This window comes from Dicentrarchus labrax, unplaced genomic scaffold (genome assembly GCF_905237075.1).
Source record: "Dicentrarchus labrax unplaced genomic scaffold, dlabrax2021, whole genome shotgun sequence".
Lineage (NCBI taxonomy): Eukaryota > Metazoa > Chordata > Actinopteri > Moronidae > Dicentrarchus > Dicentrarchus labrax.
Genome location: NW_026136718.1, coordinates 20,986,847 through 21,006,987, shown reverse-complemented (window position 1 = coordinate 21,006,987; position 20,141 = coordinate 20,986,847). Strand labels below are relative to the sequence as shown.

Sequence of the window (20,141 nt, the reverse complement as noted above, 5' to 3'; positions counted from 1 at the left end):
TGTACTCTCAACCCCCCATCAATGTAGAAAAACACACACACACACACTCAGACACACATACACACACATACACCTCCTCCACATCTATTATTTCTCCATCTTTCAGACTGGGTGTACCATCAGCTGCAGGTCCCCCCCCCTTCTTCATCCAGTGCTCCAATTACAAAGCTGTCTGCACAGATTAAAGAGGCAGCCTGTCTGACAGCAGCTAAACACTTCAACATACACACACAAAAACACAAACTGCGCTGTGCAAGCAAAACAGTACATCTAACCCCATCAATGTCCAGACATCTGCACATGTACATCTCCTGGCTACTCTGCTCTATAGCATAACAACCCATTACTACTGCACACATCCGTCAGCTCAGCACACTTGACCCTATCGACTGTATCCACACACCTTCACAAAAAACCCCACAGCACATAGCAGGTGCTTGATGCTGCTGTCTGTCACATCCAGGAAGAAACAACAAGCCGTAATGAGAATGAGAGCTCCTAATTGAAGGTGCCATCTTTTTTAATTGTTGCAGAAACAATCTGCCACGGTTAAACTAGATAGTGTTGCATGTTCAGGTGTCTACGCCATCACAGCAGCTGTCTGAAAGGTTTTCCAGTTCATATCCCTGAGCTCACGCTGTGGCAGGTACTCTAATGCTAGGACACGATCTGAAGAAAGCAGACTAATCTTCTTCTTTATTATAGTCTTTTTATGCCCCCATTATTCACTCACCTGTCTCTTAGATCATTACCTACTTTACGTGTGAATAACTGCCCTGTGGTTAAAAAAACTATTTACCTCATTTTCACTACAATTTCTTCTACTCTATTCTGCTGTGTTAAATAATTCATAGTGAAATAACAAATAAAGGTAAATGTAAAAAACCCTTAACACTTCAGCTGCTCTGTTCAGAACAGAATGAGATTAAATCTTTCATTCCTTTTGAAGTTACAATGTGGTACGATTATTGCAAAAGGTATCTATAATATATATCATACTACAGACCTTTAAATCCCACCCTGAGTGGCTGATGTAATTTCCTCTTCTTTTTCTTTTTAACAAACCTTATAAATATCTCTGCACACCTGAATGTCTGACAGTTGCGTCGTGTGCCAGAAGTGTGAAAAGCGTGTATATCCTCAAGACATTTCATTTACCAAATGACACAATTTATATGGTCCTTTGATTGGGTAATTGACTTAGTGTCGATGTATATAGTGATGCTTGTTCATGTACCTGTTATTTTGTATGAAGCATTGTTTTAAACCAACATTTATTGATTTTTTTTTGGCCCTTTGGGTGCAGCATAACACGCTGTGAACACAATAAGACTGTAATAAGGAATTACCCACTTTTAGCAGACACAGAGCAATACTAATGTTCATTCTTTAATGTATAATTTTGTTTGTTATGCTTTCCATTTAGCTTTGTTTTGGTCTCCACTAACTGCTGAGGTAAATGTCTAGCTCTTACACAATGCTTCACTAGCTGGTTGATCTTTTTGTTTGCTGTTTGATACTGGTCAGGTAGTGTAAAGCCAGTTTATCAAACTGCTGCATCTGGAAAAGAGGGTGATAAATGCGGTAAGATCAAACCAAAGTTGTTGGCAGTAAAATCAAAGCAAAGAGCTCAAAAACACTCAAATGCTTCGTAGTGCTGAGAGGAACAGTAGATTCAGGTGACAATTCTCTGGGAGTCCCAAACTACGAGCAGTGCCTTTCAAAGTGTACACAGTCATTCTTTTCCCAACTAATATAAAAATATTGATTACTGCAGCTTTAAAAAGAAAAAAGAAAGTGTGTGGCTCTTTATTTCTGTATTGTGACAACCACTATAAACCAGCATTAGTTCTCCCCGTTATGAAGTGAGTTACTGCTGTATATACTGCAGCTAAAGATGATCAATCTAAGGGGTTTTAAGAGGTTTTGCAGTATTTTGCAACAACCTTCACCTTTTTATTCTTTGTGAGTTTTTATCAGTCTCTCTCTCTCTCTCTCTCTCTCTCTTTCTCTCTCTCTCACACACAGTTTTCATATTTCTCCTTGTGACCTCTTCTTGAGACTGTTCCATCCAGAGTATAACAAAAAAGGAAATACATTCAATGGAGTAAATAATTAAAAGACTGTGCATCAGGTTGTTGCTAAGACAAGTGCATTATTGTGCATTCTCACTAGTGGTACAAGAAAAGACTGTTCACAGTCTGATTCAGCTTCTTGCGGTGGTAAACCCGGATTATAATCATAGCAAACCATTGAGACGGGGGCGACAAATACAGTTAAAGGGATCTGCAACTAAGTTTTCTGCTTTGACACCAAATATTTAGGAAATCAAATGCCATTGCCCTATTACCAGCCTTCAGTGAACCAGTCTGACATGGAAAACAACAACTAACAAATGGGGTTGAGTGATCTCTGACGATGTAGTGCATCGCCTCTTCTTACCTTGAGAGAACGGGGAGGAGGAGGAGGGTCTGTGAAGTGCTGCTCTGATGCTTGGCTGCTCATGTTCACAAGGTGTGTGTTGCTGAGAATAAAGTGAGACAAAGAGATTAAGAGGATGGGAGGTGGGGGTCATGCATGCAGCTGGGCTAGCACGCTGGAATACAGAGTGTGAGGATTAGTTCGCCTCCCCGTCTAGACAGCTAGAGCTGAAGAGAGGTGAAAAGAACGATGTGTAAGACTTCAAAGAACAAATAATGTGTCTACCTAGTACCATATAGTCTTAAATGTCATTACTCTGTTATGCCTTCTTAAAACAACAGAATGTCAACTTTGCTAATCCAACTAATTTCCCCACTATTGTTTTAGTCTCAAGCTATAACCTGAACTTGACTATTCAAGTAAAATCCCCTCAACCATGAGATCCCCTGCTACTGCTCATGACAAATCCCTGTGACCTTCCCATAAAAGGATACGCTCTAGCATCTCTTTACACTGCGGTCTCCAATGGGAGGTCGCTGGTGCTCCGGTCATTACTGCAGGCCCATTTCCTTGCTCAGATATCACAGACCGGGTATGCGGTTGTGGCACTGAGGCTGCAGGCTGAGAGGGGTGAGCGAGGCATGATCTGTGGGCCTCCAACCACATCATGAGCAAGCAGGGATTCTGACTGCTGGAGCATGAAGTGGAAGCAGCCACACTTCATAAATCCTGTGCATCACGATGCTGCACATAGTCAGGGATGCAAAGCCCGGGGGAACAAAAGAATTGCAGTTCTTACATGCTGTGTTCAGCTATACAATATAGTACCAGGCATGCACCTGCATTATAGCCTACTGTCTTCAGGCAGCACAAGTATTGTGTTGTAATAGCTTGCCTTAGTAAACAGGCTCTTAATAATTTAAACCAATATTTGAAACTCTTGGTTTCTTGATTTGCTTGTCCCCTTGTATTGCTTGTGTCCACAAATACATATTACAGTATATTCTTTCTATAATTCTGCCTTAAAAGTGTGTCCAACCTCTGGGACTCAGCACTAAGTAGTCCCAGAGTTCCATTATCCTGCGGTCATCCATCAATCTTTCAGTAATTTAAAGCTGTGAAAGCACGCGCGTCCACCTTTACACTGCCTGGAAGAATAACAAACCAAACCAAGAAGAGAGTGAACCCTCTCTGTGTTCACACAAACACAGCTACAGAGGACGAATCATATCTGACGCTGCCTCATTGTAAGTGAATAAATTACAAGTGATTGTGCTTTGTAATGAAGGCAGTGGAGCATATTGTGCAAATGCTCTGCTTTTTAATGATTTAATTAGGAAACCTCACTCAAAAATTGGAGCAGAAAATTTCAACATGGAGATGAGCGAGGAGCTCTGCCAGAAAACGGCGCCGCGACTCAAGATCCTGTGTTAATTGCTGCAGCAGTCGACAGATGTGCCTCACGTTTTGCCCATTTCCTGCTTTATTAAAATTAGTTGGACCCCAAAGAACGCCAAATATTGTCTTCCTAAACTAAATGATTTACGACCACTAAGCGGCATCATGTCATTCTAATTTCCGACATACTCTACCCACTTTACAAAGGATGCAGTCTGTGGCTTCAGGCAGCTGAGCTGGTGTTAAATCATTAACTACAGCCATCATCAACTACTGATTTGTCCCATAATGACAAATGTAAAAGGGAAAAGCTTCCAACAACCAAACTTTAAAAATTTCCAATCTATCTTCTTCAGCCTCAATGCATACCACCAGTGACTAGACCTACTATTTTCACACCAACTGACTCCCCCATTGCCCCAGAAACTTTCAACTTTCCGGACGGACTTCTCCTTAATCAAACTAAACTACCCAAAAAGAAGTTGAGTAAAGTCAGTGCAGTCAGTTTGTCATGTGGACCAAAAGGGGACAGCTCGATGTGCTGTAGTGCTGCCCCAGACTGAATGCTGTGTCCCTCCGCTGACAGTAGCACAAGCATTAATCACCCAACTCATTAAGACAATCTGCACAAGTGCCCAGAGCTCATAAACTCTGGAATAGACCATCGTGACTGTTTTACCTCCTGAAGCATCTGCTTATTTACCTCTATATACAGTCAACCGCCCCATACAACCATTTCAGATGACACTGGGCTATGGCTGTTTATCTCCATCATCTCTTTTCATAGTCTTAGTTTAAATTCCTTATCCAGAAAGCCTTCAAAATTGGGTCTATTCCCCAAAATTCCACTGCCTATTAGTAGGCCACTTCATGAACTGTAGAGCTTAATAGTTTGCCCCAACTGTTGAATCACACAAGTGGCAGGTATTGTTTTTCTTTAAGTATGTGTGAATAATAAAAATCTTACTTTTCAATAACATTGGTGCCCAAGGAATTCCACTGAAATTGCAAACAAGGGAAATACAGGAAAGAACTTGATTTTTAACATTGATGCACTCTCAAAAAGTGCAAACTATTACAATGAATAAAGAATGAGCAATGTATCTGTCAAGAGCGATCCTGATTCTGTTGCCAAGGCAAGAGAGCATCGCCGGAGGTAGACTGCAGATAGTAAAGCATAAATACTTATCATTTCCATTAAGTTTAAGAGGAATATGCATAAGACTTTGTTGGTGCTGAGCTAAGAAAGCTCACACACAAAAAGAAAGCTTGCTCCAAGGTCCCAACTTGAAAAGACAGAATTATCTAATGTTTCTCACTGCTCCATCATCCAGGCACAGTGGGTGTACTTTTCATTGAAACAATATTTAATGGTCACATTGAGGCTATGAAAAGATTTTCTGCTCACACAGGCAGCCTCATGTTCTCCCAAGGCTGCATTAAAGGGAACAGTACGGTGCAATCTACTGCCATGATCACTCATGGGAAAGCTGTGAAAAAATCTTCAACCACGGAATAACATAAAAATTTGCTGATAATTAATAATTAATACCTTTTATTGTTTCAGAGTGAGAAAATGTTCTTCTACAAGGACTTATAGTATCAATGCACATCCATTCAAAAACACAGTTTTTAAATCTGTGTGTCCAGGTTCAAAGCAATGCCATTCTCTCAGAGTATTGACTTGTGAGGGATCAGACTTTTACATACTTGCATGTGACAGCCAGCAGGTTACGTGTGCAACCTAAGTTGCCATGGTGATACATACAGTGTGAAAAGTGAGTCACTGCATTGAGACCAAAAAGCCAGCTGGGGTTAAGCCCAAAGTTAGTTTTCTTACCACTAATCCTGCCTCATGGGACATAACCCAGAAACAGAGGTGACAAAAGTAACAGCAACCGCTGTGGTGAAAGAGTGACAAAGACGACTGAGGGAACATGGGGATTTAAGCCGTATCAATGACAGAGGTGAAGATAATCCCCTAACAAGCTCAGTGAGCAAGAAAGGCCAGAAATGTTTCATTGTGACAAAGCTGACCATGAGATGTTGGAACAGAGATGCAAACAAAGCCTGTTTTTAGTCAAAACAACAATAATCACAACATATTCTGGAGATGAGTAATCAAAATAGTACTCGCATCCAAGACCCCCCTTTTATCCCACCTTGGAGTTAAAAGAGAAGATACCACTAATGTCTGTCCCTTAAATATAAGGCTACAGCCAAGAGACAGTTAGCTTAGCTTACCTTAGCTTAGCATAAAGATTGGAAACGGGGAAACAGCTAGCCTGGCTCTGTGCAAAGGTAAAACACTGCCCACTAGCACCTCTGAAGCTCACTAAGTCTCCGCTGGTTGTCTGGCTGACAGAGTGGACCCATTCCTTTAACGGACACAAAAAGAGCCCATATCAAAATAATAACAGAGCAATTAGGGCTTTATTATTAAAAGAACATCATCACAATCCCATTTTGGAATGATCTAATTGGAGAAAAGTATGGTTCTTGCCTCTGAAGTATTTTATTACTAGAGGGAAGATACATTTGAATTAATTCACATCTTCATTCTATCCAACAAAATCTTTCCTTAGAGATATAAACGGGACATCGAGTCTGACTGCTTATTCTGTAAAGATTCAGATGAAAATGTTGCACATGCGTTTTTGGAAGTGTTCTCCAACAGAGGTTTTGGTCAGACATTGTGGCGTTTATTAAAACATTTTTTATTTCAGACCTCTCTTTTTGTTTTAAGGATGTTTTCTTTGGTGTGTTTTTAAGATGAATATATCTAGCTATGAGGACTGTGCTATTATACGCCACCATATGTGATCTCTCAGGACTGATACCAAAGCAAAATAAATTAAATTGATGCTATCATAGACTTTTGAATGAAAAGCCTTGTGTACTTGTTATTTTTGTCTACGTATTGTATATGATATTGTTTTTAATGAAGAAGAAAAAAGGGCCATGTGGGTTCTTAGAAGGATTGCGGATGTGGGCCCCAAGTGCAGCCCACATTGGCATTATTAGCAACCCACATTGGTAAAACAAACATGGGATCTTTATGGAGCCAACAGACAACATTTTATGGGGTCCTATGCCAGCTCATCATTCACCCATGTGAGGCCCACATGGGTATGTTGGCCAGGTGGGGGTCCAAAAATGGCTACAGGCCAGAATCTGAGCACCTGGCAAATTAAGTGTTGAGCCAGCATTTGTGATTAACAACTCTACAAACCCTGCAGTGACATACATCACAGTCACTCATAGATATGGGATTGTACAAATATTACAGCAGCTTTAAATCACAATTTATACTCAATCTCAAATGCTTTTAAACCTGCCATATGAACCAACATTGTAATGCAAGTGCACGGCTCACAAAGTCAGCGTGTGTGTGTGTGTGTGTGTGTGTGTGTGTGTGTGTGTGTGTCTGTGTGTGTGTATGTGTGTGTGTATGTGTGTGAACATGGTGCAGATTCTGGAAGTGGTAAGGGGGTGTGTATCCAAATCTTACAACCCAGTCACTCTCCCCAGCCCCTGCACAATTTTCACGGAGGCTGGGTTTCATCAGGTTTTGTATTTCAGACCTATTGATTATCTGCAGTGAGGGGGCACTGTGACAAAACCTCAGCAGGAGTTCTCCATCTGCAATAAGCCATGTGCCAAATACAGTCTCTCTCTCTCTCTCTCTCTCTCTCTCTCTCTCTCTCTCTCACACACACACACACACACACACACACAGACATTTCTCTGCGTCTGTACTGCCTCTTCCCTGGTTATAATCAGAGAGTGATACAGGAATATGCTCACTAATAAAAGTAGTTGGTTCTTTTATGAGATTATCCAATCTGCTGTGAATCAACTAAAACACTTTATTTCTTTTCCTTTTTTACAACACACATGTAACATTTAAAGCAGTCTTTCCTTCTGTGTGTTTCATTTGAAGGTTGCAATCGGTTAGCTGATCGATTCACCTTTAGTATGGGGCCCAGTGTCTGTAGTCCTCTCTTCCTAATCGATTCGTATCTCCCTGACCTTCCACTAGACTACAGGAGACACGCAGGTACAAACAAGATGGAGAGCAGCTGGCAGCCGCTTACTGGCCACACCACTAAACACACATTTTATAAAATAAGTTTAATGTTTCATGCTCTTAATTATTCATTTTGAGCCGTCGGGATAAAGATGAAGCCTTTACCTTCAGTTTGGGAACCAGCAGCAGCCTCCACTCAGGATTTCGACGGAACGTGACGTCCATCTAGTGGCGGGAAGAGGAACGGCTACACATTCACGTCACTGTCGTAAAAGAAAACCAAAGCAACGCGTTGCCTGCTGCCTCGCTTGACGGCAGTTCGTGATTTAAAAATTCGACATGGCTTCCTCGTTGATTTGCAGCGAAACTCAGAGCAGGTAGACAACAACTGTACAGAAATGTAATGTATTCATGAAGACGGCGAACCTACCTGTTGTGTTTGAACGACTGTCTCTCATTAGTCCAATACGGAACATGTTGTGCTTCCTATTCAGTGTGTTTACCTCCTGTTAGCCGTGCTCGTAAACGTGTAAACTAACGACTGGGGTGTTGTCGCTCCTGTTTCAGGGTGAGTTCAGTGCTACACAGAGATGTGAAGCAGTTTGGAAAGAAGTACATGTTTGACTGCAACGAAGAGACATGCTGGAATTCAGACCAGGTAAACCTTCAGCTCTGTACAGTAGTGTGCTGTTCGTGTTGTTAATGTACAAGAAATCAACATACTAAATAATTTCATACTAGACAATGATGATACACTAAGTGCAAAATGTTTACTTCAATAATGTACTAGCTACTAACTAACTCGTGTTTTTGTAGTTGTGAGCGCCTCCTTTTTTGTGCATTGCATTGTGGGAGATTGGCATACATCAACAACAGCATACTTAAAATGAAGCCTTTTTTTAGTATGTGTACTTACTAAGGAAGTTTTATTTTGTAAATGTGCCACTGTGAACACACTAGATTCTCAAAACTTCCTTACAGTTCCTATGTAGTATGGAATATAGATAACCACATACTTGGAGTCACAATGAATCATCATCAATGTCTTTGACAGGGTGAATGTCAGTGGGTGTCTCTGGAGTTCCCTGAGTCTGTCAAGGTTTCAGAGTTAAAGGTCCAGTTCCAAGGAGGCTTCTCAGCAAAAACATGTAGACTAGAAGGTAAAACCCAGAGAAGTTTTTTTTCCAAAACCGTCAGCTTAATTGCAAATGTTTCCTGATGTGATTATCCACCGCCTCTTCGTTTCCCATTGCAGACGTTAGGTGTCATGAGATAAATGGTTTTCCACTTGTGCTTTCTGCAGGTTGCCCAAAAGAGGGAGACCTTACAGTCATCAGCCATTTTTACCCAGAAGACAACAACTCTCTTCAGATATCCTTCAGTGTTACTGTGCAGCATTTGATAGATTTAATTGATAGCAGGTTAAATTCTGCTGCATAAATGCCGTAATCTCTGTAACAGATTTTTAAAATCCAATGCCAAATGGGGGAAGCAACATTTTAAAATAATAACAAAGCTTATATACATGTCTTGACTTACCCGTAACTGCCACTGTAGCTATAAATGTTACACTTGACCCTTGATTTAACTGCATTAATCCTAGTTTGCAACCAAAGTTGATGCGTGCCAGAAATAATCTTTAGACTGACAGGCTACTTTATCAGACGGATTTACTTTCCACCACCATTTTTTTCAAACAGATGGTTAACAGAATACTTAATTTTATCCTGCTTTAACACATTATAAATTCAGTCTGTCAGACTGGGTTTTTACAGCAGCCGAAGCTCTACCTGTCACTCTAGGAACGCTGTGTGTTTCCTGTTACTGCTCTAGATGGTTCGTAATAAGTATCAGACAATATTTTCCTGAACATGCTTTTCATTTTTACCATGCTTATCTTTTTCTTAACTCCACACCCACAGCTTTCCCATACAGGAGGCCCCTGCAGTGGACAAAGTAAAAATAATGTTTGAGAATAGTGCTGACTTTTTTGGGAGAATTATTGTTTATTCCTTGGATGTCCTGGGGGAAAAGGCTTCCTGACCATTTTTTTAAAATCATCTCATGAGAGAGGAAATGGCCCCTGAGTCAAGTACATGATGCAGGATGGTGTGGTGGCACTTGGGAAACATGTCATCTGTACTGCCACCTCATGAACTGATGTGAATGTGGCCTTTTTTGGTATGAAAGCTTTCAGGGATGTGTCTAGCTATCTCACCCTTGATAACTCAAACACAGAAGGCTTGACATGGAGTCTGAATCTGAGTTTTAAATGCAGATTGTTGTGATCATATATCATTTTGTTATCACGCTCTCTATACTTATATTGTGCCTTTTGAGTTGAAGCATCATTCCAGTGGAACACACAGTATAAAAATACATTTTTATTAAAACTTGTTTACAGACCTTTTTCTGCTGCTCTTCAGCCAAACAAAATAATTCTGCTGCACAACCATCACATTTGAGTCCTTGTTTGTACAGTGTTTGTACATTGTAATGCATACAAATGGAATAAACTGTTCAAAAAATAAAAATGCAGTTTAGTTTAAATGTCTCTGCATATGTACTGATCCATTACAATGACTTGATCTTGTCACGGAGGTCGTCATCTCACCACTGATGATAGCTGGTCTTAGATCTGAGATCAACAGTGTCAGACTGCCCTTTCCATTTATTAATTTTAATTACTGTCATGTTGGTGGCTTGTAGAGTTTCAGTATATGGTCCTCCAACACTTTCTGAACTAGGAGACAAATGAGAAAATGTTAATTCAGCAAAACCTTTTTTACAGTAGCCTCTTATATGAGAAAATGAAATTGTCAGGTATATGAAGACTACATACTCTTTTTGTGTCCAAGGGCAACAGCTAAGGCCATGGGACTGTACCCAGAGTCCGACTCAATGGTCATGTCTGCCCCTTTGGCTGCAAGAGAGTACAGTGAGTGCAATTAATAAAGCATTCAAACTGAATTTGACAGAATATTTCACATCATAGACATGCAATGTACCTAAGAGTGCCTCTACACATTTGATGTGGTTCCCTCGTACAGCGTACAGAAGAGGGGTCCCACCATTCTGAGAGAAAAACACAAGAGTGTTCATTAAAAAGAAAAATCACATTGTGGTTATATTTCAGTGTTTTCGTCCATTTTAATTATTTGTGTTGGCTTGCCGTAACTGAATCTTATGGATTTGTAATGATGTGTCTGACATAAAGAAGGTCATAATGTACCCAATCATAAGTGTTAATGTCCACTCCATGTCTGAGAAGAGACTCAACAATGTCCACATAACCTCCAGAGCTGGCCAGTGTCAGGGCACTCTCTCGCTCCCTTGCAATTGTTTTGGGGTCCGCACCCTAAAACAAAAATACCATAAAACATCACCAAGATGATGCATTTTGTCATATCAATATGTGCATGTCTCTCCGGGCAGCAGTAACTTATTTCTTACCTTCTCCAAGAGAAAATCCACCACTGCTTTCTCTCCAAACGCTGCTGCCCACATGAGAGGCGTAAAGCCCCGTTCATCCTGTTTGCTGAGCAGTGAACTGTCTGCAATATACAACAGGTCACAGACTATCTGTTAGAATATTGTACAACTTAATGCTGGAGAAAATGTCCATTGTGTTCTACTTTCTGGTGTCTGACGGTGACATCCAGATTCCTCACCTTTACTCAGGTGTGCAGCCACTTGTGAAACCTCACCTTGAGCTGCCAACTGGTGTATGGACAGAGCTGATGGAAATAAAGTCTTAATATCCTCTCATGCTCAAGAAAATGAAAATACCATGCTTGCTTGCTTGTCTAACACAGTGTCACTAGCTCTTTGCCAGTACTTACAGTCTAATGTTGCCGGGCGTACTGTAACCTCATTCCCACGCTGCTTGTTGGTCAGAGTGGTGGAGTGTTTGAACAAACCCTCTTCATCCACATCCATGTTCTCTGGAGACACTGACCCATTCAGATGAACCACAGCCATGTCAGTGGAAGCAAGATATATATCTGTTTAATTGATTATTGTGAGGCTACAAACATCGGGTGACTGCACATGTTATACAAAAAAAAAAAAAAAAAGGTAGGAAGCTTGTATTAAAAGATGAAAGCTAAAAAAAAAAGGCACAGTTACCACTGGACCGCTCGTCTCTGGACTCGGACGGACAAACATTAGCGTTTTGTCCATCTGCAACCTCTTCATCACCTCCGGCCTCCATGATCACTGCAATAAAAAAACAAGACATTAACTAATAAATAACACGGTGCGGGCATGGAGGAAAAAGTAGGCAAAATTAGTTTATAAAGCCAGGGACATTGTCCACTCACCACATCCAGCCTCACAGTCTAATTTGCGCTAACTTCCTTTTGGGAAAACTGAAAGTAAATAATTTCATGTCACACGGCGGACCTCGCTGCCCATCGCAGTGTGCCGAGATACATTACTCACCGCTCAGTTGATTAGCTTTTCAATTAGTCAATTATTTTGACGAGAGAAACGAAAACACGTTTGACTCAACCTAACGCATCACGACAACTGGTACTCTTTGAAGGAAGAACTGTTTTTTTTAATAATCGGTATTTCTGTCCGGAATATTGTCGTGTGACACATGACAACAAAAATACGGAAGGAGGAAGAATCAGGTGACACAAACTCGCGTACAGCGGCACTGTGTTATCGGTTTAACCACCTTTCATCATGGAGGACCAGGAGATGCAGCTGAAAGTTAGAAGAGGTACTCACTAGCAAACATAAATGAGCATACAACTTACCTCATTGTTACCTTTGCGACGCTGCGACGGAGCTAGTAGCTGTTAGCTCACGGTAGCCGCTAAGCTAATGCTCTGCTAGCACTGTGTTTACATCGCTATTTGTCCATGTCCCCGTGCTTTATTGGATGTTTCCCACCGTTTCTTGTTTTAAATTTCTAACACGGGTCGTGTGGTCTGTGCATTTGTCTGTGCTTCTTTGATCCTACAGTGACCGATAAGTTTACGGAGAGCATGTACGTCCTGGCTAACGAGCCGTCAGTGGCTCTCTACAGACTGCAGGAGCACGTCAGGAGGTCCCTGCCTGAACTGGTGCAACACAAGGTAAGTTTACCCTGTGTCATGTTGTTGGAGATGAGGAACATGTAAAAGGAATTGGACATTAAAGGGAAAATCAACAAAGTTTATGTAGTGCTATTCCAATAACCTTAGACAGTAACATTTGCATTTGGAAACATACAGCTGACCCTAATCTATCAACTGTTAGGCGATGTGAGATGACACTTTGTAATAGGTTTGTGTATTCACTGCTCGGAATAAGAAAATGCCTTCACATCTGAGTTAAAATTCACTATAGTTGTTGTTATTTCAGAGCATTTCACTCATGCCACAAAATAGTGGTTGCTTCATATGTGCACAGGGTAAACAACAAGTGTGCCTCTGCTCTTTATTTTATCGTTAAATGGCCCCATCAGTGTGTCCCTGCTATTAAATTAAATGCAGAGTTATTTATTTATTATATATTACATCAGTAATGACATAACATGTATGAATTCTGCTTTAGCCTGTATTTTCCCTAATTGGGTTCGGTTGCTGTTTCTGACTCTTTTTTTTTTTAAGCCATAAAGGTTTGTTGTTGAACTCATCATCCACTTTTAAATCAGGAGGCATAGCATGGTGTGTGTTTGTGTGTTGCTGGTGGTAAAAAAAACCACACCACTTGATTCTGTAATACTAGTATAATGTTGGTTGTATTTTCTGTCATGTCTCACACAGACAGACATGCAGAGCTGGGAGGAGCAGAGTCAAGGAGCCATCTACAGTGTAGAGTATGCATGCAGGTGAGGAGAAGCATAGACCTACATATTTGCAGAATTCCCACTGCCCCGCTGTCATGACTCTTAATGGCTCTAATAATGGCTCTTTTTGCAGTGCTGTGAAGAGCATGACGAACAGTAGCGTGTATTTCAAAAACATTGACAGCCTCCTCCGTCAAGCCATCAGCATGAAGGAACAGATTAACAACTCGCAAGGACGCAGGTAGGAGGCAGCAGTGAGATTGTAATGATAATACACAAACATATCTATATCATGCCATCATGCATTAATTCATGGGTTTGTTATTTTTAATCTTGGTGTTAATGCTATCCATTCATCAGATAGGATCATTGCTGGTTTTGTGGTCCTTGCCCCCTTCCTGTGCTTTGTTGGAACTAATGTCTACTCAGAAAGCAACAAAATGTGCAAACTTAGATGCTCAACAACCAACAATTTGTCGATCGCTAAAGTTATCTCCTGGTGGCTGTTAGCTAACTCAACTCTTTCATATGCAACACAAGCTCATAGCTGCTTCAAAGAACTGTTTGGTAACCGTCACTTGAACTGAACTACATTTTTTAAATTTGGAAACCTTTTATGCAAATGCACTGCCTGTGGGTATGAGATATTTGAAAGGTAATTTATGTATGACATCCATTATAAAACATATCTCTACAAAGCTCGTCAGGCGAGGGGGGTGTAAGGGTGTTTCTTCCAAAATAGCTGTGTCCGTACCCAGGACTGTTTACTCATTGTTTAATCATTTTAGAAGAGTCATCATTGGAGGTTGATTTCATAAACATTTATCTTTCCAAACCAAAAATATTCATGTAATCTTTGTCAATATTTGAACAAGCCAGAGAATTATAGGCTATTACTTATTTTGGCAAGACCACCCACCCCTACTTAAGTGTCAAAGATCAACTCGTGATTTCTTCTAATTTAACATTTTCCTAAATCTCTTTATATAATTCACAAAGTCTAAAAATGAGAATAATCAGTGACTCAGTGTCTGGAGTTTTATCCTGTTTGTGTTCATTCTTTGCTCCACATCATACCTTTGTTTGTGTACACTCTTTGTTTCTATTTGTTTTATTTAATCCCTCATTTATAATCATTTGTATCAGTTCATACTTTTACCTTCAGTTTCTGCCAATTTATTCCCATAATAACTGCAAAATGAAATTTTTGTAGTTAATGGGAGCTTCATGTTTTCTGTTTTATTTTTCGGTGCTGTTTTTTGTTTCCCACTGACACCTGCATGAAGTTTAAGTGATGTGACCCCCTCTCCCAGTCCCCTTGTCCCTGCTCCACATGCCCCGTCCACTTCCTCATGACCTCTGGACAGAGGTGTCCAAGGTTAGTAGTTCTTCCAGACATAATGTAATCACATTGTTTTGACATAAAAATAACAATCCCTTTCAGAAATTATTGAATTCAGCATTTAAATTACATTGAAAGTGATTGTGAACATTATTTTAATGTCTTATTTATCTGTCAGAAAACATCCTACTTTTAAACTGAATTATGTTTCCTCAAATTAATTCATTAAAAGTTGAACTACTAACCCATAACCTATAACAAAACACATCTGAACATTTTGCACACATATTTGGCAAAAAGCCACCCTTTACAGCCGAATGAAGTATTTACATTATGACAAAAAAGCTATAAATGTGCCATGTTGGTCCTTGGGCAACATTGGAGTGTAATGAGATTTAAATTCATTTATACAAAACACTTACAATTATACAAAACTTGTGCTCAACATGTTCAAATCAAATCAAAAATGCTCTAAAATCTGGACAGGAGAAATCAGTTGATGAAGTTGAAATCTGCGTGTGTTTTTCAATCTCTGTCGCATGTTGTCTGCAGACAGTCAGATTAAACAAGCGGAGTGAAAAAGGTACAAATTTACAGTTGTACATCTGTTTGAGATGACAACTGTGTTAGCAGTCAGCTAATCGGTGCCTTTAACCCCGAGCTGTGCCTGCTTTGTGTCACACAAGAGTAGAGTCTTTTGCCGAAATCCCTGACTTGCGCGCAAGGACACTTCTCATCTCATTGTTGACCCCATTCCAGGGTTTAGCCTGGGCCTGCAGTAAGCCAGATTCAGTAGACAGGGTCCTGTGCATTCTGGGACAACTGCCACCACTGCTGTAGCCGTCTTTATCACTTGCGTTGCCCTGGGAACCTCCAGCCGGGGAGTACTGCTGTTGCTGGTACTGTTCCCGCTGTCTCGGGTTGCTATAGTGAGGGTAGGAGATGGGATGCTGGATGTGAGACTGGCTGCGGTGCATCCGCGGTTTGTCCACACCAACTTTGAGCTCACAGGATCGGGAGACAGGCGTGCTGCTGCTCCCGTGGTCATTCTGGTAGAGGGTGTCGAGGTGGTCATCGTGATAGCGCTTGGCACTACAGGAAGCTTTGACCAGAGAGTGGATCACAACAACCAGTAGGATTAAGATCCCTGAGGAGAGTATGCAGGCACTTGCGATGCCTGTCTCCACCTCAAATATCAGCAGCATGAAGATGGACATAGCTGCCAAGGAAGAGAAAGAGAATTTATATACACAGAAACACTAAATGACTAACTTTAATGGGCCAAATAAGTAAAAGTTGTTCTTTTTACTTGTATCTCAGTTTGCTGTTAGTTTAAATTTTTGCTTCATTTCTATGTTCTTATTACTTTATCCACATCACACTGATTGAATGCTTTACAAAAATGTACTTAATATTGTTGACATAAAAACTAGCAGTTTTTATCTAAGTTGTCCTATGTTTATTTCTAGAAAAAGGACTATGGACTCAGGAATGCTGAAGGAAGGGGGAGAAAAGCACAGCTCTGGGATGTGATGTGACTTCCTGAGCCGGTGGTGTTGCTGCTACAGTCGCTTGCTCTGCTACCTCTTGATTGAGTCTGAAGGGGGGTCGTAAGGGCGACACCTCCTCATCACAATGGAGTGACTGCCTCCAGTGACCCCCACAGTACAAGCCGCTCAGTGGAACAGCGCACCACAGCACTGCCAGGTTCAGCATTAGAAACACTTAAGTCATGGACGCTGCTCAAAGAATGCATTGTTCTCTCAGACTCACTGGACGGACCAGAGAGAAAGCAGACGTGCTGCTTTTGCCTCTGCCGTTGAAAATCCACTGCACCGCCAATGTTTTGGACACACTTTCAGGTCTTTGTGAGTTTCTTGTTAAAGTACCCTGCATGCAAATTATAAAAACTCAACACATACTCAAGGAAATGACAAAAACGTGGCCTAGAAGGCAATAACAGGTGCCCAGTTCTAACCTGTATTTAAGGATAAAATATCTGTATACTGCCAGATTAGCCACATTCTTAAAGAGAAAATCCAGATTCTTACAAAATAAGAAAATCTTATTTTTCATTCTTTTGTTCTTACCTGCCAAATAGACAGAAACACCGAGGCAGAACAGTCCAATAGCCACATGTCGTACAGCTCTGCTATCCAAAAGGAACCAGTCTGCTCTGTGGACACAAATGTCATATGTTTAATGTTGTTGCTCAGACCTTGATGTTTTACACTTTAAAACTGCTACTGTACTTTTCTCTTCAGTGCATAAATGAAGATGATTTTATCCAACAACTCATCAACTCATTTCCCTTTTTCTTTTTTTTTTTTTTTTTTTTTTTTACTATGCAATCAAACTTTTCTTGGTCCTTTTTATTTATTTCTCCCCTGGTAAGTTTGCACATCAGAACTTAAAGTCCTAAAACATTTTATTGTTGATTATTTGGTTAAATGCTAGATATTTTGTGATGCTCATTATTATTCACATTTTCTTGGAATGTCCCCTCTGTCAGTAGGGAGGTCCTGGGGTATGCTGTTGGATTTGTATACTGATGTGGGAAAGGGCCAGCGAGAGGCTGTGTGCTGGGTGCATAATGAGAGGAAGGCCATTGTTAAGATAGGATTCATAGAGGTTGAGAGGTGGGGGTTGACCAACAACACTGCAGTGATGGCCTCTGCACTCTGACACACAAGGAAGACCCATTTATGCTTCTGAAACTATGTTTTCTTTTCATGAAACTTAAAACAGTCAACCCAGATCCCCTGTGGTTAACAGAGAACAATTATAGAAGATTATGTGGCCATGGGCAGACACACTCAACTGATTAAATGTTAATTTCCACTTATAGCAACATTGTTTAACAGTGACTGCATTACCAGAAAAAAGGAACTTAAGTAGGATGTAATGCAGTGCAGTGCTGTAGCCTTAAACTTTGTTTTGGTGTTGTTTTTCTCTGCCTTATATTGGAAGTTGCAACATATTATTTTGCTTTTCTTATTTGCATATGCGGTAAAGCCAGAAACTACAGCCTCACAAATTTAACATTGGTTAAATTAACTTCTTTACAGCATAGCGTCAAAATAAAGTTTGCCATTTTTATTACAATTCTTATTACAGAGTTGTAGTATTGTTGCATTACATAGCACAGTAGTTTCTATAATCCAGGCCATATTTCACCTAAACCAGTTAAATGAAATGATGTAGCCTAACTTTTGCTCAACAGTAGCCACTTTTGCCACAATTGACAATTACAGAATAAAAGTACATGCTAAAATGTGGTTTAACAATAGCAAGTAAACTGAGTCATGGCCATTTTACAACAATATCTATCAGTCTGCTAACATTAGCCACCTAAGCTTCTGGTCATACCAGACTGAGTAAGGCTACAGCAGGAAAACTGCTGAGCAAGGGTGGGTTTTAATACTAATAAATTCAACTTTTTATTAGTAAATTAAGATTGTTTTATTTTATTTTTTTAAATCTAAAACCTAGCTAGTCTCGCTGTAAAAAAGTTGCCATCCCGCATAAGAGGTGCGTATTAATATTGTAATTAACTGTAACGCATCACAGGTGTGCTTGAGCCTTCAAACGTGACCCAGCCTATCAGAACCGACCGGAACTATCTGTTTGTGACCAATTTGGATCAACAGCAGCATAATACCAGTGAGTGAAGCGGCTGACAGCCCTGTCGCAGTTTCAGGTGTCTGTGTGTTATATATATTTTTTTAAGCAGGTGGAAGAAGAAGAGGTGCGTTACATGCAGGCCAAATACCTCTCAGTATCCTGGTCTCCTCTGCAAACCTCTGTTGAAAAGTAGCTGTGGAGAAGACACACTACCACAGAGCTTAAATGGAGGGTGAGGGACAGAGCGGAGAGCACCGTGGAGACCGGCAACAGCACGCCCCAGATATGAGCGGGTATAACCGAGGAGGTGGAAGGGGGAGACTCCTTCACCGCCGTCTGTTGAGACTGAAGCTGGAAAATCAAAATGACCGATAAAACAGACATGATGGCCGATAAAATCCCCAGTAGAGACAGCACTAGCAGAGACCGCTGGCTGTACTTGAACGTCATCTTTCTCCTAAATCCCCGGCGGTCAGGTTTCTCCAGAGAATAAACAGTTTCCCCCTTTTTTTGCCGATCGTACTTTCTTTCTTTTGTTGTTGTTGTTCAAACACACTTCCTAAACTCCCAAAAAGTACGCTGGCATTGCAGTGTTGATGAAATGTTTCGGTCCTTTCGGGATGAACAGTTTCTCCCCCAACATGGATTTTTTCTTGCGGTAGTTTGCCTGTTGTGGTGGAGCGCCCCGCTGCCCAGTCTGAGCATGTGATGTGCTTTAAATCCCCCAGATTAAAAACTTCGCAACAACAATGGACTTTTTCTCTTGGATCCTCGGAAACAATGCGTTGACGTGCTCCTGGGATAGGGAGAGCTCACTGACTAAACACAAAACACCATGACCGAACAAAGGACATTAAAACAGTCCATTCACACCACTCAAGTTAATACAACTTGTAGCTACCTAATTAAATCAAATAAAGTGTGAATTGCACCCAAAAAAAGTACATTAAAAGCATCCTTTTTAGGGGAAAAACAGACCTGAAATGACTCAAATATTTCCTTGTGGCAATAATAGATTAGCCTACTTCTTATGCTGGGATGTAGTCTCCTATCCTCATAAAGTGATTAAAGGATTACAGTTCAACAGGCTATTAATATTCTACTATCTAACAATAAAAGATATGAGCAGAAAATGACACGCACATCATAGAATAAAGTAAAATAAAATGTTCTGTGCACAATGAGACCATGGCAGGTGTACATTACAGCTAACCTTTGAGGAATTTGCAGCCGCAGCGGCCACCTCAGCTCACCCCTCTTCGTTGTAGAAAGCCCCTTTTATTCTTAGTCCAGCTCCTCAGACTCTCTGAATCTAATTAACTTTTCACTTGTTGCTGTGGAAACATGCACAGTTTACCTGAGATGCACCTTTTCTTTTTCTTTTTTTATTGCATCCACTTCTTCTATACCTGAGGTTTTATATGCACATTGCAACCATGTCATAAAATAAGTTGCCTGTCCAATATCTGCCTGATTTAGTAGAATTGGTACTCAGTGTTCTTTTCACGTATACCACTGCTGGACAGCAAACACCTTGACATACT

At 40.6% G+C, this 20,141-nt stretch overlaps 4 protein-coding genes and 1 long non-coding RNA gene across 11 annotated transcripts; 2 read left to right on the top strand and 3 right to left on the bottom strand.

The window, feature by feature from the left end:
• Positions 1-2,473: 2,473 nt before the first annotated feature.
• Positions 2,474-8,420, bottom strand: LOC127350142 (uncharacterized). The gene is made up of 3 exons (XR_007880525.1): positions 8,280-8,420; positions 8,015-8,074; positions 2,474-2,524 (listed from the first exon to the last, which is right to left on the bottom strand). It is a non-coding gene; the product is annotated as an uncharacterized LOC127350142 (long non-coding RNA).
• nr2c2ap (nuclear receptor 2C2-associated protein) lies at positions 8,136-10,399 on the top strand. Its single transcript, XM_051376461.1, has 4 exons — positions 8,136-8,226; positions 8,417-8,507; positions 8,904-9,009; positions 9,153-10,399. Exons 1-4 carry the CDS (start codon positions 8,189-8,191, stop codon positions 9,287-9,289), a joined length of 372 nt encoding a protein of 123 aa, XP_051232421.1. The 5' UTR covers positions 8,136-8,188; the 3' UTR covers positions 9,290-10,399.
• Positions 10,221-12,828, bottom strand: rfxank (regulatory factor X-associated ankyrin-containing protein). Of its 6 annotated transcripts, none has more exons than XM_051376453.1 (9): positions 12,616-12,828; positions 11,978-12,067; positions 11,692-11,853; positions 11,521-11,586; positions 11,303-11,403; positions 11,082-11,207; positions 10,858-10,924; positions 10,692-10,772; positions 10,221-10,592 (listed from the first exon to the last, which is right to left on the bottom strand). In XM_051376453.1, exons 2-9 carry the CDS (start codon positions 12,060-12,062, stop codon positions 10,540-10,542), a joined length of 741 nt encoding a protein of 246 aa, XP_051232413.1. In that variant the 5' UTR covers positions 12,063-12,067; positions 12,616-12,828; the 3' UTR covers positions 10,221-10,539. The 6 variants fall into 6 exon arrangements, with proteins under 6 accessions (XP_051232413.1, XP_051232418.1, XP_051232415.1 ...); XM_051376458.1 differs by having other exon boundaries at positions 11,692-11,802; XM_051376455.1 differs by having other exon boundaries at positions 11,692-11,834; positions 11,980-12,067.
• borcs8 (BLOC-1 related complex subunit 8) lies at positions 12,391-17,267 on the top strand. 2 transcript variants are annotated; one of them, XM_051376459.1, is made up of 6 exons: positions 12,391-12,578; positions 12,824-12,936; positions 13,609-13,673; positions 13,765-13,872; positions 14,918-15,009; positions 16,443-17,267. In XM_051376459.1, exons 1-5 carry the CDS (start codon positions 12,542-12,544, stop codon positions 14,985-14,987), a joined length of 393 nt encoding a protein of 130 aa, XP_051232419.1. In that variant the 5' UTR covers positions 12,391-12,541; the 3' UTR covers positions 14,988-15,009; positions 16,443-17,267. The 2 variants fall into 2 exon arrangements, with proteins under 2 accessions (XP_051232419.1, XP_051232420.1); XM_051376460.1 differs by lacking the exon at positions 14,918-15,009.
• tmem221 (transmembrane protein 221) lies at positions 15,112-19,410 on the bottom strand. The gene is made up of 3 exons (XM_051376451.1): positions 18,746-19,410; positions 17,064-17,149; positions 15,112-16,192 (listed from the first exon to the last, which is right to left on the bottom strand). Exons 1-3 carry the CDS (start codon positions 19,045-19,047, stop codon positions 15,651-15,653), a joined length of 930 nt encoding a protein of 309 aa, XP_051232411.1. The 5' UTR covers positions 19,048-19,410; the 3' UTR covers positions 15,112-15,650.
• Between the last annotated feature and the right edge of the window lie 731 nt (positions 19,411-20,141).